The sequence below is a fragment of the Talpa occidentalis genome, unplaced genomic scaffold (assembly GCF_014898055.3).
Source record: "Talpa occidentalis isolate TD23 unplaced genomic scaffold, MPIMG_talOcc4v2.1 talOcc4.11, whole genome shotgun sequence".
Taxonomy (NCBI): domain Eukaryota; kingdom Metazoa; phylum Chordata; class Mammalia; order Eulipotyphla; family Talpidae; genus Talpa; species Talpa occidentalis.
Window position 1 is genome coordinate 889,354 of NW_023601104.1, and position 15,323 is coordinate 904,676.

The following is a 15,323-nucleotide window of genomic DNA, read 5'->3' on the forward strand; positions in this document are numbered from 1 at the left end:
ATATTCATATATAAAGAACAGAAAATAGTAAATCAAAATGATTACAGAAGGCCTTTACTTTTCTCAAATTTTCCACAGTGCATATTAATGTTTTAATAATTATAAAACAAATGCTAACAAAGAAAAGTGGATTGAATTGTATAAGATCATAGCTGCCGCAGTTTACTAATTCTGTAGAAGAATGAATATAACTGTAAAAATATACTCAGATTTTTTATCTACTCACAATTTTAACTATTATACTCCAGGCACAAGGAAAAGCAAATTATCATCTCTGATGATATAATTAATTTAATTATTTTTTTCAAAATATTAATAAGAACCAAAAATTGTCCCAAATGTTCCTGGATCTACTTCCTACATAACATAATTTTAAAAATGCAGGCCCTAGTCTCACAGAATCCTGTTCATTGTAAATCCTAATATCCTACTAAGAACTGACAGTTTCCTCACTACTTAATACATTAAAGGATCAGACAACAAATTCTAAAGACCCTTTTCTTTAACATTCTAAAAATCAATGTGACAAATCCCAAAACTAACCAGTTTTGGATAATCCCATAGAAACACACACACACACAAAATTCAGTCTAGTATGTATGCCACAATTGTGAATTCTCATTGTTATAACATGAAATCCTAATCGAATATACAAGTAAACTAATACTTCTACAGACATGATCTCATCAACATTTATATGCTTCTTATTCTTTTAATAACCTTTTATGGCATATAGACCAAAGCTCTGGACTTTCTAACAGAATTTACTACAGTAAATGAAATAATTCACACTGAGGTTTCTGACTTTGATATTGTATCCAACTCTTCCTAAGGGTTCTCATAGTTTCTTAGTTTTTAAAAGAGACAAGAAAAAATTAAGATCTGGGTAGATTCATGTTCTTTGGGAATGAATGTAAAAGTACTAACAATTGGATAAGCAAGAAAATATAAGTGACACAATATAGGGTTTTATTAGACTGATATTTTTAGAGCTGTCAAGTGTGGTCTCAGAATAAACATATTTCATAAATAGCTATAAATCAAAGAAAATAACCTGCTTCCTATTATTTAAAAATATTCTAAAACAGAACTGAGAATATAAAGACATAATTCTTCATAAATCCAAAGGATCTAAAGGGGAGAGAGAGAAGATGGAGGATAGACAGGTCCTTGAATCGGTACTCCCCTCGGAATACTGAGAACAAGCACCACGAGCGCGTGGTCACATCTGGAATGGGGCTGGGAAAGTAAGATCAGCATGCAAGCAAGGAGGAGAGCCAGAAATCTGTAGCAAGGGAAGGAGAGACTCAGAATCAGTTAAGTCAGGAATGGTGCCAGCACACAGAAAGGGCTATCAGCCTTCCACCAAGAGACCTCCTGGGCTCTCCTACTGACCTAGGAAGGAAAGAACAGTGAAAGACTAGGTTGTCCCACAGTTCACTGAAGGACGCCCAGGTGAGCAGTGACTGGGTTCAGCAGTGGAGAGAGCCACATGGTTCTCTCTGGCATGGCTTCTGGGCTCCCGAGAGTATCTGTGACCAAAGTAAATGTTTTGAAAAACAATTCTATAAGGAAATGGTAACCTCAAAAGGGCAGGGGTAGTCATATTAATCCAGCTAATAAACTAACAAGGGACAGGGGTGGGCATTACATAGCAACAAATGATTAACCCATCACAAGTAAATAATACTCATTAATATATATGAAAACCAAATTAAGGAGCATCAAGATGTATAAACAATTAACAGACCTAGAGAAAGAAATGAACACAAAGTAATAGGGGGCTTCAACATCTCTCTTAAAAATTGACAAAAGTAGGCAGAAAATAAATTAGGGTAGGGCAAACAAAAAACTTCTTGAGGTGATGAGTGTGTTCACTAACTTCATCATGTTGAATGGTTTCATGGGCAATTACTGAATTATAAATATGAAAATAAATGTACTTTAGTGAAGCTTATACCAGTTTTATATAAGATATGCGGTTATACCTCAAAGCATTTTAATAACAACAAATTTTGAATTTGGATGAATCTACGCACTGTGATATTGAGTGGAAAAGAGTTAAATCCAAAATAAATTACATATAGCATGGTACTGTTTTATAGAGCAGAAAACAACTAAAATAAATGTGTACTTTTTTTAGAAACAGACCTAGATACATAAATAAAAAGTATGAATAAGAGAGGAGGGATTGGGGTGGGAGGAAGAAATTATGAAAGAATATGTAAGACAACACTAACCAAAGCTAGGTTTGCAATATTAATGCCATACAGAAATAATATTCAAGGAAGGAGGCATTAAATAGCAATGATGCAGGTTTCATATTGTTAAAAGTTAAAATTTATCAGTAAGATAAAAGGCATGTAAAGTTATGACCATGATGGTAAAACTATAATATATATGGCAAAAACTGTTTTTAAAAATACAAGCGGATACAAATTGCATAGTGGGAGTACATACATTTTTTTAGAGAGAAGTGTATTTAATGATCCAAAGTGTAAGAAGATTTACATCAAAAATTTGATCTAATTATACAAATATAAAACAAAGAGATTACTTACTCTTCTTAAAATAATAAGGGTTAAGCTATAAAGAAAATCAATAAACTCCCCTAAGTAAAACCTACAGAAGTCATAACCTCTGACCATAATGCATTCCAACTGGAAACTAGAAAACAAAGGCTAGTGCTCATATTGACAGCACATACTCCAAAACTGAGCAACATTCAGAAGACAAACCTGGCTGCCACGCAAAGATGGCAGTTCAATTTATGAACCACTGTACACTTATAAACACACACACTCATGATTATTAAATAAAACAAAGTCAGCAAACCACCCTCTAATCCATAGCCTTGGGAATACTTCCTTGTCTAAAGGGAAATAAAAACTGAAATTCAAAATACTTTTAAAAACCATAAATTATTGGGCCTCCCCTGGTGGCACAGTGGTTGAGCGCTGGGCTGTGAAGTTGTCCATAGCCTCTGCAGTGCCAGTTCGATTCCCAGCCGCCCCGCGAGGTAACCACATGGTGCAACAGACCTCTCTTGCCATGCCTGCTGCTCCACTCAGCAGTGTATTTCATCAGTCTGCCTGTTCTGTTCCCCGCTCTGGTGAATTCTCTCACCCTCGCGTGCTTCTGACTGTACCCAGTGCTTGTATAAATAAATAAATAAATATTTAAAAAAAACATAAATTATTTAAAAATAACTAAGCCTATAAGAACGTATAAGACTTAGGGCCTCCCCTGGTGGCGCAGCGGTTGAGCACTGGGCCGCAAAGCTGCCTGCAGCCTCTGCAGCGCCGGTTCGATCCCCGGCCGCCGGCGAGGGTCCCACATGGCATGACAGACCTCTCCTGCCATGCCCGCTGCTCCCCTCAGCAGTGTACTTCATCAGTCTGCCTGTGGTGAATTCCCTCACCCTCCCGCTCTTCTGACTGTACCCAGTGCTTGTATAAATAAATGAACAAAATCTAAAAAAAAAAAAAAAAAGTTAAAAAACAGAATGTATAAGACTTAAATGAAGAAAACTATACACTTTCTCAAATGACTCACACAAAAATACAGAACATGAGTCGGAAAACTAATGGATGCGAAGAAGAGATGAGGAAACAAAGAAAGAGGGAGGGAAGGGAGAAGAAAGGGAAATCGTTTAAGAAACACCGGTGTGGTTGCTCCCCAGTTTCCACACGATCCTGAGCAGAATTCAAACAGGATTAATTCATCTTAAATAAACCGTACAGGTTATATAGAAATGGAGAGGCAAAGGGGTAGCCTCAATGGTTCTGAAAAGGAAAACAGGAATAAACCTGCCTCAAGACACTAACCTGCAAGGAAACTGCTATTCCCACGTCACAGCCTCGCAATCATCACAGCCTCAGAGTGGAAATGATGCAAGTGTCCCAGAAAAGGTGAGTGAGTCAAGAAGATATGGCATGTGTACGTACACACACACACGCATGCGCACATGCAGGAATACTACTCAGCAATCAAAAAAGACAAACTCACTCCATTTGCACAGCACAGGTAGAACTGGAAAGGATTATCTGAAGTGAAGTGAGCCAGAAGGAGAAAAAGAAATACTGAATAATTTCACTTGCAGGTGGAATACAGGAAACCAAACAATGGACCAGAGAAAGACAAACTTTACAATCAACCTTGGAAAGCTGACCACGGACCTCAGGTGTTCATGAAGATGGAGGCATCGAGGGATGGGTGGAGGGAGGACAGGAGAACGCAATGGAATGGTTATGGTAGGTGAGAAGACATTTCTTCCTGAGGGAAGAATCCTATATTGGGGGGGGGGGGGAGAGACCAATGATAGCGCATTAGTAAAAATTTTAAGAGTAATAAACTTATTCTATCAGTAATGGGAACAAGAAGATAGCAAATATCTACAAATCTGTAAAGCTACAAATCTACACCTAGTGAAAATATCCCTCACAAACAAAACAAAACCAGAAATTCCCATCAGGATTCTCACTGAGTAGCAGGTATGCAGATATTCATTTTATATTGTTTTACAAATAGCATATATACATCTTATGGATGCATCAATACATATAACAAATTTCGCCAAAACATTTAAAAAGTAGGAAAAGATACACCATGCAAACAATAAATGAAACCTAATATGACTATATTACCACCAACCAAAACAGACTTTAAGGAAAATTTTCAGAATTAGAAAAATAGCCTCATATGTTTTGTGAATCTACTAGAACATTGATGTTAAAACTAGAAAATGGTAATAGAAAAATGGAGAACGATTCACCTACAGCATTATTTATGCTAAAAAGTTGTTTCACATAAGTAAAAAGGTTCAATGTTTTTGTTTTTATCAAAGGCACCCATGTACATAATTGAAGCAACTAACTTATTATCTTAAACAGTCCAGGGTTCAAAGAAAATACTGATAACTTCTTTCCAGAATCCAGAGGTAAAGATTTTACCTGACATTTTTCAATATATTCCTTAATGTATATTTGTATGGCTAGGATTCAGGTTTAGGATTGTCTACTGACTTCTCACCACAGAACACAAAGATTTCACTCTAATCCTCAAACCTGGTCCCACTACCCACCTTTTATATCCCTCTATCCTTCCACTATGGAGGTAGGAGAAAAGGTTATCACCATCTAGTTACTTAGGTGGCAGGAATGTAGGGCTTACTATATTTACTTGTGAGGCTGAAATACTTGGTAATCTTAAAAAAAAAAAAAAAAAGCAAGACCAAATTATTGGATTTCAAAAATTTTGTTTTTTAGCTTTGTGATAAGCCTACTCTGCAAATAGTAAGAGGAACAAAATTGACAAAACTATTACTTAAACTTAGTAACTCTTATCAGAAATGGACATTCCATGCTCCTCAAAATGTCTATTTTGGAACTAAAAAACATACCACTAAATTTTCAGATAAAGAACCTAATAAAGTCTTAATGAAAATAAAGGCATTTACAATCAATAACTTATTGAGAATTATCTGAATAGGGCAAAACAAGAGTGTCTCCACTAGTAAATTCCTATGCAAAAAAAAAAAAAAAAATGTTTCCTTTATTCCTTCCACATGAAACTGCCTTACTGTGAATTCCAAGATAATGCATACATAAAATTTCTACATAAAAGAAGTATACATATTACAAAACTTTGAGAGCACAGTTAAACATAGGAGTTTCAGGTATAAATATGTATCACCAAAACCCTGTTTCTGATGGTCCATGATCCAACTGAAACACAGCAGCTGTGAAATAATCATCACAATTGCTCCAGTCTGTTTATACCACCAAAGGCCACCACTGTGTAACACCTAACAGCTGACAGAAAAGAGACAGATGAGAAAGTACTCTGGGAGTATAAAGGTAGCCACAGTTCTAGTCATCCCAAGCTACCATTATCTGGAGTTTAAGGGTTTCTATCTTTTATAAAGCAATAGTTTAAGATATGTAAGTAATAGAGGCATTTATTTATTTATGTTTATATGCACTGGGTACAGTCAGAAGCTGAGAGAATTCAAGAGCCAGAGGAGCAGAGCAGGCAGAAGGACCGAAGTACACTGCTGAAGCAGCAGGAGAGGTTGCGCGCCATGTACCTCCTAGCAGCCGGGGATCGAACCGGCGCTGCAGAACAGCTTCGCAACCCAGCGCTCAACTAACCCTGTAAGTAACTTCTTAAAAGCAGTATGTACCAGTTACAAATAACATCCAAGCCATATAACAATTAACACTTAAAATATCAACTAGAAACACTTCATTCTAATCCCCAAATAAACAGATGCCAAGAGAAAAAAAAGTGGCCTTAATTATTACAACTGTAAAATTGGGGAATCATCGTAATGCACACAAAAATTAACATCTGTTACAATATATAGGCTTTAAGGACTCATGCAGAAACATGGCTTAAATGGATTTTATATTTTTATTAGCTTAAACAGCATTATGAGAGAAGTCTAGGAGTTACAGGATAAAGTATTATCAAAACCCAAATAGCTTAAGTTTCTAAAGTGCAGGTATTTGCTACCTTTTTATAATAGTATTTTACAATAAAGCAACTGTTCAAAAGAAAAGATTCATGGAGAATTTTATATAGGTTTAATATATTGTTCCAAAGACATTAAAGTCTACAAAGACCCTAAAAAAATTGTAGTTCTTTAAGTTCTTGCCCTGAATCATTGACTAATGATAAATATCTCCAAAACAGTATTCAGTAAATGAAAGCCAATATAAAAGAGAATGTAATTATTAGTACTGAAAGTGGAATAGACATGTAACATCAGAAATACAAGAATGAAAAAGAGGAATATCAGGAGTAATATTTCAAAATTATTAATGTGATTATCTATTTTACCTTTCTTAATATATAGCCTCAATCCAGCTAGTCAGGCAACTAGAATTTGTTCTAAAGTAAATGTAAGAAAAAACACTCTAAAATAATGAAGTTTAGATATATGTTCCAAAACAACAGGAAGCCATAGGCCATTAATATTTCAAGCCAATAGGTTACTAATATGGCCAAGCTATGTCGTCAGTAAAAAGCTTGTTATTTACTTCTCCCCAAAGAACCTTCTTATGAATTTTATGTGACTCCTCTGGTAAATACAGTGGGCCAAACAGGGGTCAGAATGGAGATGATGGCAAAGACTCCAAGATATTTAGGCAAAGAAGACTGAGGTGTGGTGTACTCAAGAAGAGATAAATGGCTGGAGCTGTAGTGGAGAACAGAATTAAGGGTTCACTAGCCATTCTTCAGTAATGGCAGCTCAGAGAACACTAAGGAAACAGGTAAAGAAGGGATCACATTGGAAATCAGAGAACCCATAAGACATTCTGAAAAGAGATTCAACTTTTCCTTCTAACAGGGAGCCGTGTTAGTTATACACACTCTTCTTCCAACACACACAGATGCCATCTTCAGGAGATAAGCAAGTGTATGGGGACCAAAGGCTGTCAATTAAAAGAGATTGGGTTCTAACCAGATAAACTAAATCCAATAATTTAACATTGGATCAAACTCAGGTTCAAAACAAACTAGTTACCTAGTTTAAATTTAATCCTTGAATCAGTTATAGATAGATATTCCCTGTACATCCTAGTTAGAATGTAAGTGAAATTTACTACCATAAGAACTCCAAACGTTAGAAGAAAGAAATTACCATTCAGCTTGTGTGTGCTACAATACACTGAATACACACACATTCTCTCTCACTAAAATTTCCTATTGAAGGCATTGGAAGCTATGTCCTATAATATAGGGCAAGATTATTTCTCTAAACATACTCCATGGCGGGGTATGGGGAGATTTATACTAAGTGAGTTCTAGTTTGTTCATGTGGCTTCATTTTCTGCTGAAAGACAAACAACATGTTTTCCTAACATGAATATAAAAGACAGTAAATACTTCTGCTTATAAAAACAAAGATGAGCAAGATAAAGAAACAAATATACATGTTAGAAATTATCTATTATTTTCTGGACTGTCATCAATTTGGGGAGATAGCTACCTCTTCTTCTACCTCAATGACAGGCAGACTCTGACCAAAGAGAGTGGCTTATATTTTGATAAGTATTTTGATGTATTTACATTTTTACTAATTTAAAATCTTATTTTTCTTCAATCACCTAATTAGCATAATTTTTCCAAGTTGAAACACTAATTTGAGAAGTGAAATATCACACTTGGTTGTAAACATCCAAGAAACTGTAGTTAATTTAAGTTCCTCCATGAATATTTTTTTCATACTTTCATGTATCAAATGAAAAGAAATGATTATTTCCTATATATTTTCTATTCAGGTTACAAATAGTTTCTATAATTCACATGACTTGAAAGCCAAAGAGTCTCGCAAACACATAAATACATGGATTCAAATTAAAAAATAAACACACTTTTTAACTTCATACTCTACACAGGATTAAATATACTTCATGCAGCTTCCACAAAAATCACTATCAGCTCCTTTTGATAGTGTGAAAACAGGACCAGAAAAAGATCAAAGTTTTAATTAAAACTATTTTATTATTTCTCTAGCAATGCTTAAAAAATAAAAATTTGGAATGCATTTAAACTATCACTTTTTTCTACTTTCAAAACTATAATTTTTATCATCTGGATTCTAAGAAGATAAAAGAGAAGAATATAACAATATAAACATAAAGCATTGAACCTTTTTTGCTGGGTGGCTACTTATTATGTTTAACAGGCTTAACACAAAATGAGTCAAAGATCAAGAGTAAGTTATCTGATATGTCAAGTACATAAGGTCAAAGGTACAATTTTACTAGGTCAGAGGTGATATAAATAAAATCTTATATGTCAAAGAAGAAGGGTCGCCGACTAGGTGTATATAATACAAGACATCACAAATGACAAGTAATAAGTTTAAGTAGAACAAGTATGTTTACTATAGCTACTGTCACTGATTAAAAATGAAACTTCCTTATGAGTAAATACAAAATTGTCTTTCTATATCACATAACTCACATGCTACATTGCACACTTGTTATCAGGAAGAAGGGGCTATAATCAAGGACAACTACGTGTATTAAGTGAGAACTTAAAGAAGATTTAATTTTTTAAAACAGATAAAGTATTTAAAATGAACATACCAATCAAAACTCAAACCACAACATCAGACTATGCTATAATATCTACAAAAACTAGCACTGCACATTTTCTTTCCAAAGAGCATGAATTATATATCCTTTCGCGTCAACTTCTCATTGAAATAAAAACACAAAATAATTAGATTTTAGTTTACATACTAGCAGTGCTGCAGAAAAAATTAATGTTTTATTGTAAATTAAGTAATATACTTAAGTTTTTTATTCAAAATTTAACTATAAATTTTTATAAATGGAAGAATTTCCTTCATAACGGAGATAAATTCTAACTAATGAAGCAATTCAGAATATTTTTCAAAGTTGAATACACACACGTGACTCTAGATCTGAACAAGAAGTTTAAGTAAAGGGTGAAGGTAATTATATAAAGGATTCAAATCTTAAAAATTCCGTAATATTTTCTGTTAAAATACCTGCATGATTTGTGTAAAAAAGCAAAATCTACGTGAGGTTAACTAAACAGATTTTTATTAATAGTACCTAAAGCCATTCTGTATAACCTTTCAGTTCATTTCAGTTCAATTCAATAAGCTTTTCTAAATGCTTTACTATGTGTCAAGCATTATGTCAAAAAAATAAATATACAGGAGTTAAACATAAAGAGACTTCAAATTCCAATCACAGTGAAGTGGTGTGTTGTAATAATCTTCCAACTCCAAAGTATGTGCAAAATATACAAAATATCTATTTAAATACATTATTAAAGAACAGTCAACAGAGTTAGGGCTTCAAAGACAATGATCTCTAAGAGACAGAAGCACTTGTGTTATGTTCTATCCTCATTCTAGATTTTTCCTTAAGGATGTAAGTCTATTTTTGGCATGGAAGATTAGTAGTACAAGCTGAAAGTCGCAGTCACACTTTGCTAAGGAGACAGAATTTGGTTCAGGGCATTCAAAGTGGTATAACTTAAGGGGCAAAAATTCTCAAAAGGAAGAAACCACTAAAAGTGAGTCAAAATGACAGTGCTGGGCCTCCCCTGGTGGCGCAGCAGTTGAGCGCTGTGCTGCGAAGTTGCCCGCAGCCTCTGCAGCACCGGTAATATCCAGAAACTCCGGAGAAAACAACAGCTTTGTTCCTTCTACCTAGGTTAATATTAAGAACCAGCCACAGCTTCTTTCTGACAGCATCCGGTCCAGAGCAAAGTCCCATTTCCTGGATCACCCTCTCCCTTCCAAACCACCCAGCTCAAATCCAAATCCTTGAGACCACCTTTATGTGAAGCTGCTTTCTTTTAGCAAATCAGTAACTCCAGTTTTATCCAGATATGTTTCCTGATAGTCTGCCTGGAAAGCACTGACAGAAAGTTAAGAAAAATAGGGAACTATAGCTTCATATAAACATGGCTATAAATCTCAGATTTCAGGATGAGTAAAAGAAGTCAGACACAAATGTACATATACTGTATGATACCATCTGTATGAAGCTCAAAAACAAGCAAGACTAACTGATGGTATTAGTAGCTAACTTTGGGAGGGATGACTGGGACTGAGCATGAGGAGCCTTAGAAAGTGCCAGAAATGATCTCCATCTTGATCTGAGTGGTATATATGCAGAATTCATTAAGGCATATACTTGAGATTCGTGTTCTCTACCAAAATGTCGTACTTGTTGAACACATACAAGCACCTACACACAAGTTGAGCACCTCTAAGAGATGCTGACACACATGAACTTCTCATCCTTTAAAAATCTGTACTTGCAAACAGAACCAACAAACACATAGATTAAAAAAAAGTGATGCCTTCCATGTTTCAATAACATTTGAATGAGACATATATATAAAATACTGATACAAATCTAAACTGCATGTAAATAATAATTATGAGTAAATTAACAATTCATTTCCAAAATTTTCTACATATTTTTAAAGATACAAAATCAGCAATTTATATTGTTTACCATTTTCAAGACATGCAGCCATCATTAATATATTATTGAAAATCAAAATACCATAGCCTTTTTACCAAAATTGTATAAATAAAAATATTAAATTCCTGTTTCTATATCTCTTGCTAAACTATAATAATTATTTGCTGTTTAGTATTATATAAATACTGAATTACATCCTATACTAAAAATACTAAAGCATACTAAAATAATGACAATTGTATACAATATATTGTAATAGCTATTAAAAGCTAATATTTTTTTTTAAAGATTTATTTATTTATATATACAAGAACCAGGGTACAGGTCAGATTCGCGGAAGGATGAGAGGATTCACCAGAGACAGAATGGGGAACAGAACAGGCAGACTGATGAAATACACTGCTGAGGGGAGCAGCGGGTGAGACAGGAGACGTCTGCTGCGCTGTGTGGGACCCTCACCAGCCAGCCGGGATCAAACCCATGCTGCAGAGGCTGCGGACAGCTTCACAGTGCTGAGCTCAACCGCCTGCGCCACCAGGGGAGGCCCAAAAGCTCGTATAATTTTAAATAGTGACAGAGAACATAGGAATTGGAATTCTTTATAATAAAACAGCCGATTCTAGTTGTTCAAAGAACATGTGTAAATGAATGAAAGTAAAACTTACCACTTCTTCATCTGATAGCTCACGTCCTTGAATGCTGGTATTCTCTCTCACAGCTTGCTGGTGTTTTTTCCCTTTAATGTGGCTAAAAAGATATACCTCTGAAGAAATCTAAAAACATAAAATGAAAGCAATATGATCAACATGTAATTATATCTAATTTTAAATATTATACATTCTACACAATATTACATGTTCTACACAATATTACACTATATGTAAGTTGAGATCACTTTAGCACTGGGATTAAAAATATTTTCTTTAAAACAAAATTCTGATACTCTTATAAAATGGTCAAAAAAGGCCTGTCATTGTAACCTACCATAACAGTAATCATTTTCTCTAACTATCACAGTTAATGTTTCAGTATTGGGCATGTGCCTTTACTTTTTTGGTCCCAATACCCAAAATTATAGACTTTGACTATCATTAAGCACTCAGCAATTCCATGCTTTGGCAGTTTGCACTGCTACTCCAAAACGCTGATGCTACTTTTGTATTATTTACTTGGCACTAAAAACCATGAAAGAAATCCACAATGTGCAGCAGGTGCTTTAGGATGAGTTTTTAAAAATTGGGAGAAGATATTTTCATAGTTTAATAAACTTAATAAATTCTAATATATCACCATAATACTGATAATGAGAACCTACTAGGACATTGCAAAGAGAACACTGTTTCTTTCTTTCATACGGGGTCAGTTTGGGGGCATAATCAGTATTTGCATGTCGTCCACTGCTTAACTCAGCCGCTTTTTCCTTTCGTTGTTCAATCTGTTCCATGTGTCTTCGAATACTTTCATCATGCTGTAGGATGAAGTCAAAGTACAAGTACATTAAAAATATATATATTTAAGTTATAACGAGAAGTTGAAAAGTCAACATTTATATTAAACCTTCTAAAATAAGAGAATGTCTTAATTCAACAGTAACATGAACAATGAATATCATAATTTATATAAAGTCCTTTAATATCCCCCACATGCACTGTACTGTTTCAAGTGTGACCCATGGAACAATACCGTGGGATATTAATAAGTGTTTTGTGGAAAAGATTTATGGTCAAATAAATTTAGAAAACAGTAAGTTAAAGCTAACCAGGTTTTTGACATGGGAACTTTACAAAGCATCCAGTATGCCACCATTAACTATGATTCAGTAAACCCAGCCTGTACTAAGTGACATGTAAAATTTTCTATTCTTTCATACAACACACTTTTGGGAAACACTTCCTGGAATAGACTAAAGGACACGCTAACCCATATTCCAAGTTTAACCTCATTGAAGACCACACCAACTTAATTTCCAGTTGTTTTACACCTCCAGTGGTCTTCCCAGGAAACAACACACAAACAAACCAAAATTATTATTTCAGACTACTCACTCTGTGCCCATACTATTTCATGAGGCTGGAATGTCATTCCATCCACCTATCCGTTCTATCCCTGAACTTATCTTTCTTTCAAGATTCATCTCATGAATTATTTTCTAATGGTATTTCCCAGAAATCTGTGACCATTCATGGTAAACTAAATGAATTCTTCCACACTTCCACAGTGCTCCTGTGTGGAAATTATCTGCTTAGTATTTGAATGTCACATTTGATTACAAATTTCATAAAAGTTAGAATTATGCCTTACTCATGTCTGTATTCCCCACTACTATCACAAGACTCAATATATACATGTGGCATTAAATTCAAATGGGTGATAAAGTTCTAGAACTATGCATAGAGTAAAATATGGTCTCCACCTTATGGAATTTACTATGTGAAGAGCCAGTATGTAAATAATTGATATGCAATTTGAAATACTCCTAAATGCTAGAAACTGTAGTATCTACCATTGGTAAAGGTTTTTTAGCAAATATCAATTTATAATAATCTCTTAAGCTACAACTGTACAATTAATAAGCACTGTAATTAAATAAACAAATTGGAATGACATTTTAATTTATTTCTAAATAGTTAAAAGACTGAATATCAGAAGCTAAAGCTATTAATAAATTGCTTGGTAAAAACAAGAAAGGCTAAGATTCCTTTAATCCTTTGCTTTTATTGCTCTGTTATGAAAATGTTTTCACATATTGAGTTTCAAATTATTGTAGCCATATCATTCAAGTATTAATATCCAAAAATTAAGAATGTAAGTTCAAGTTTTCTACAAATAATTCAACAGCTAAAATTTTAATCTCAAGTACCATTTAAAGCCCTAACATTTCTAATTAAAAATATATATAGTATCTCTACCTTCAGCTGAATTTTTTTCTGTAGCTCTTCCATAGCTTCCTGTTGAGCAGCTGTCAGTGCCGCCAAACGTTCCTCCCTGTCTCTATAAAAAAAAAACAACAAAAAAAAAACAGTAAAAACTACATATTTAATAGTTTATATTTTCTAAAAAGTTATTCTTTGTTAAAACTTTTTTTCTGAGTGCCAATTAAGTACCAGATTTATTGTTCAATAAATGTTTGGGAAGCAACAGAGGTTATTAGTTGTGAAAACAGATTTCTGGACCAAGTGTGGGCTTAAATTATAGTCCTGGGACTGTCACTTTAATATGGTATGCTTTAAACATACATTCATCTCCATTCCCTTCAAAAAAGTGATTATAACCACAAGAAAGAGTAGAAAAGACATAAACTGTAAAAACAGGGAATGGGAAAGTAACAGTCACAAAGAAATTTTGATACAAAAGTAGTGTAACCAGGCTTAGGAAAAATGCAGCCATTGAAACTATGTCTGAATGAAAACATAAGTTGTGTGTAATAGACAAAGACTACAAAACAGATATTATAAAATTACTCAAATAATTAAAAGTACAACAAAATAAAGAAAAATATGAAAATGACTGCACAAATAGGAACTCTCAAAAATAAAAACAAATAGTTAAAGAAAATATTTCCAATAAAGGAATTAGGATTCCGAACACAAATGGCTGATACTAGGGGTGAAGCAAGAAAAACACAGGATAGGTCTGGAGCATCTTGCAGTGCTAGAAAGTAAGAAAGTGCTCCAAAAATAAAAAGATGTCAAAGGGCTCAGGGGCCAAATAAATGAGCTCTCAATGTCCAAGTTGGAAGAATTTGAGCCACAAAATAAATAAAATAACATAGGTTTATAAACCAAAGTATAAAATAAATATACATGAATATACACTAAACTATAGGAATTTAATAAATGGGAGAGAAGAGACAAATGTTGTATACAGAATAACTTAAAGTAATTTATGCAGTAATTCTCTTAAGTTGGTGGCCCCAACTCTTTAGAGTGATCTATACTTAATGGCTAGATTTGAAGGAGAACAGCATGAAGAAATTTGACCAACGCTATCTCAGCCCAGTGATCAAAGTTAACAAAATCAGGAATAAGCCAAGTTGATAGCATGAACTTTTGACATGCTAACAATAGTAGTTGACATTTACTTTTGTATCTTCCTCCCCAAAACTCAAAACATCTGTCTAGTCATACGAAAAAAAAAAATCCGACAAATCCCAATTGAGGAACACTCTAGAAAAAAACCTGAGGACAAATCAAAACTGTCTAGGTCATCAAAATCATGAAAAAATATTAGAAAATATTACAAATCAGAAGTGCATGAAAAGAACAGACAAATATCCGAAGAAACAAAGGTCAAAAACACTCCCCAAATATGAAAAACTTTAAATAGTATCAATAC

General features: G+C 34.1%; 1 protein-coding gene across 3 annotated transcripts in view; it reads right to left on the reverse strand.

Moving 5' to 3' along the window:
• The window catches only part of SCAPER (S-phase cyclin A associated protein in the ER), a 196,622-nt gene that overhangs the window by 22,514 nt on the left and 158,785 nt on the right, over window positions 1-15,323 (reverse strand). For all 3 annotated transcript variants that reach the window (XM_054699974.1, XM_054699971.1, XM_054699972.1), the window contains 3 exons: window positions 13,898-13,979; window positions 12,304-12,456; window positions 11,654-11,761 (listed from right to left, as the gene is read on the reverse strand). In XM_054699974.1, the coding sequence (XP_054555949.1) occupies window positions 11,654-11,761; window positions 12,304-12,456; window positions 13,898-13,979 (343 nt within the window). The remainder of the gene's footprint in view (window positions 1-11,653; window positions 11,762-12,303; window positions 12,457-13,897; window positions 13,980-15,323) is intronic.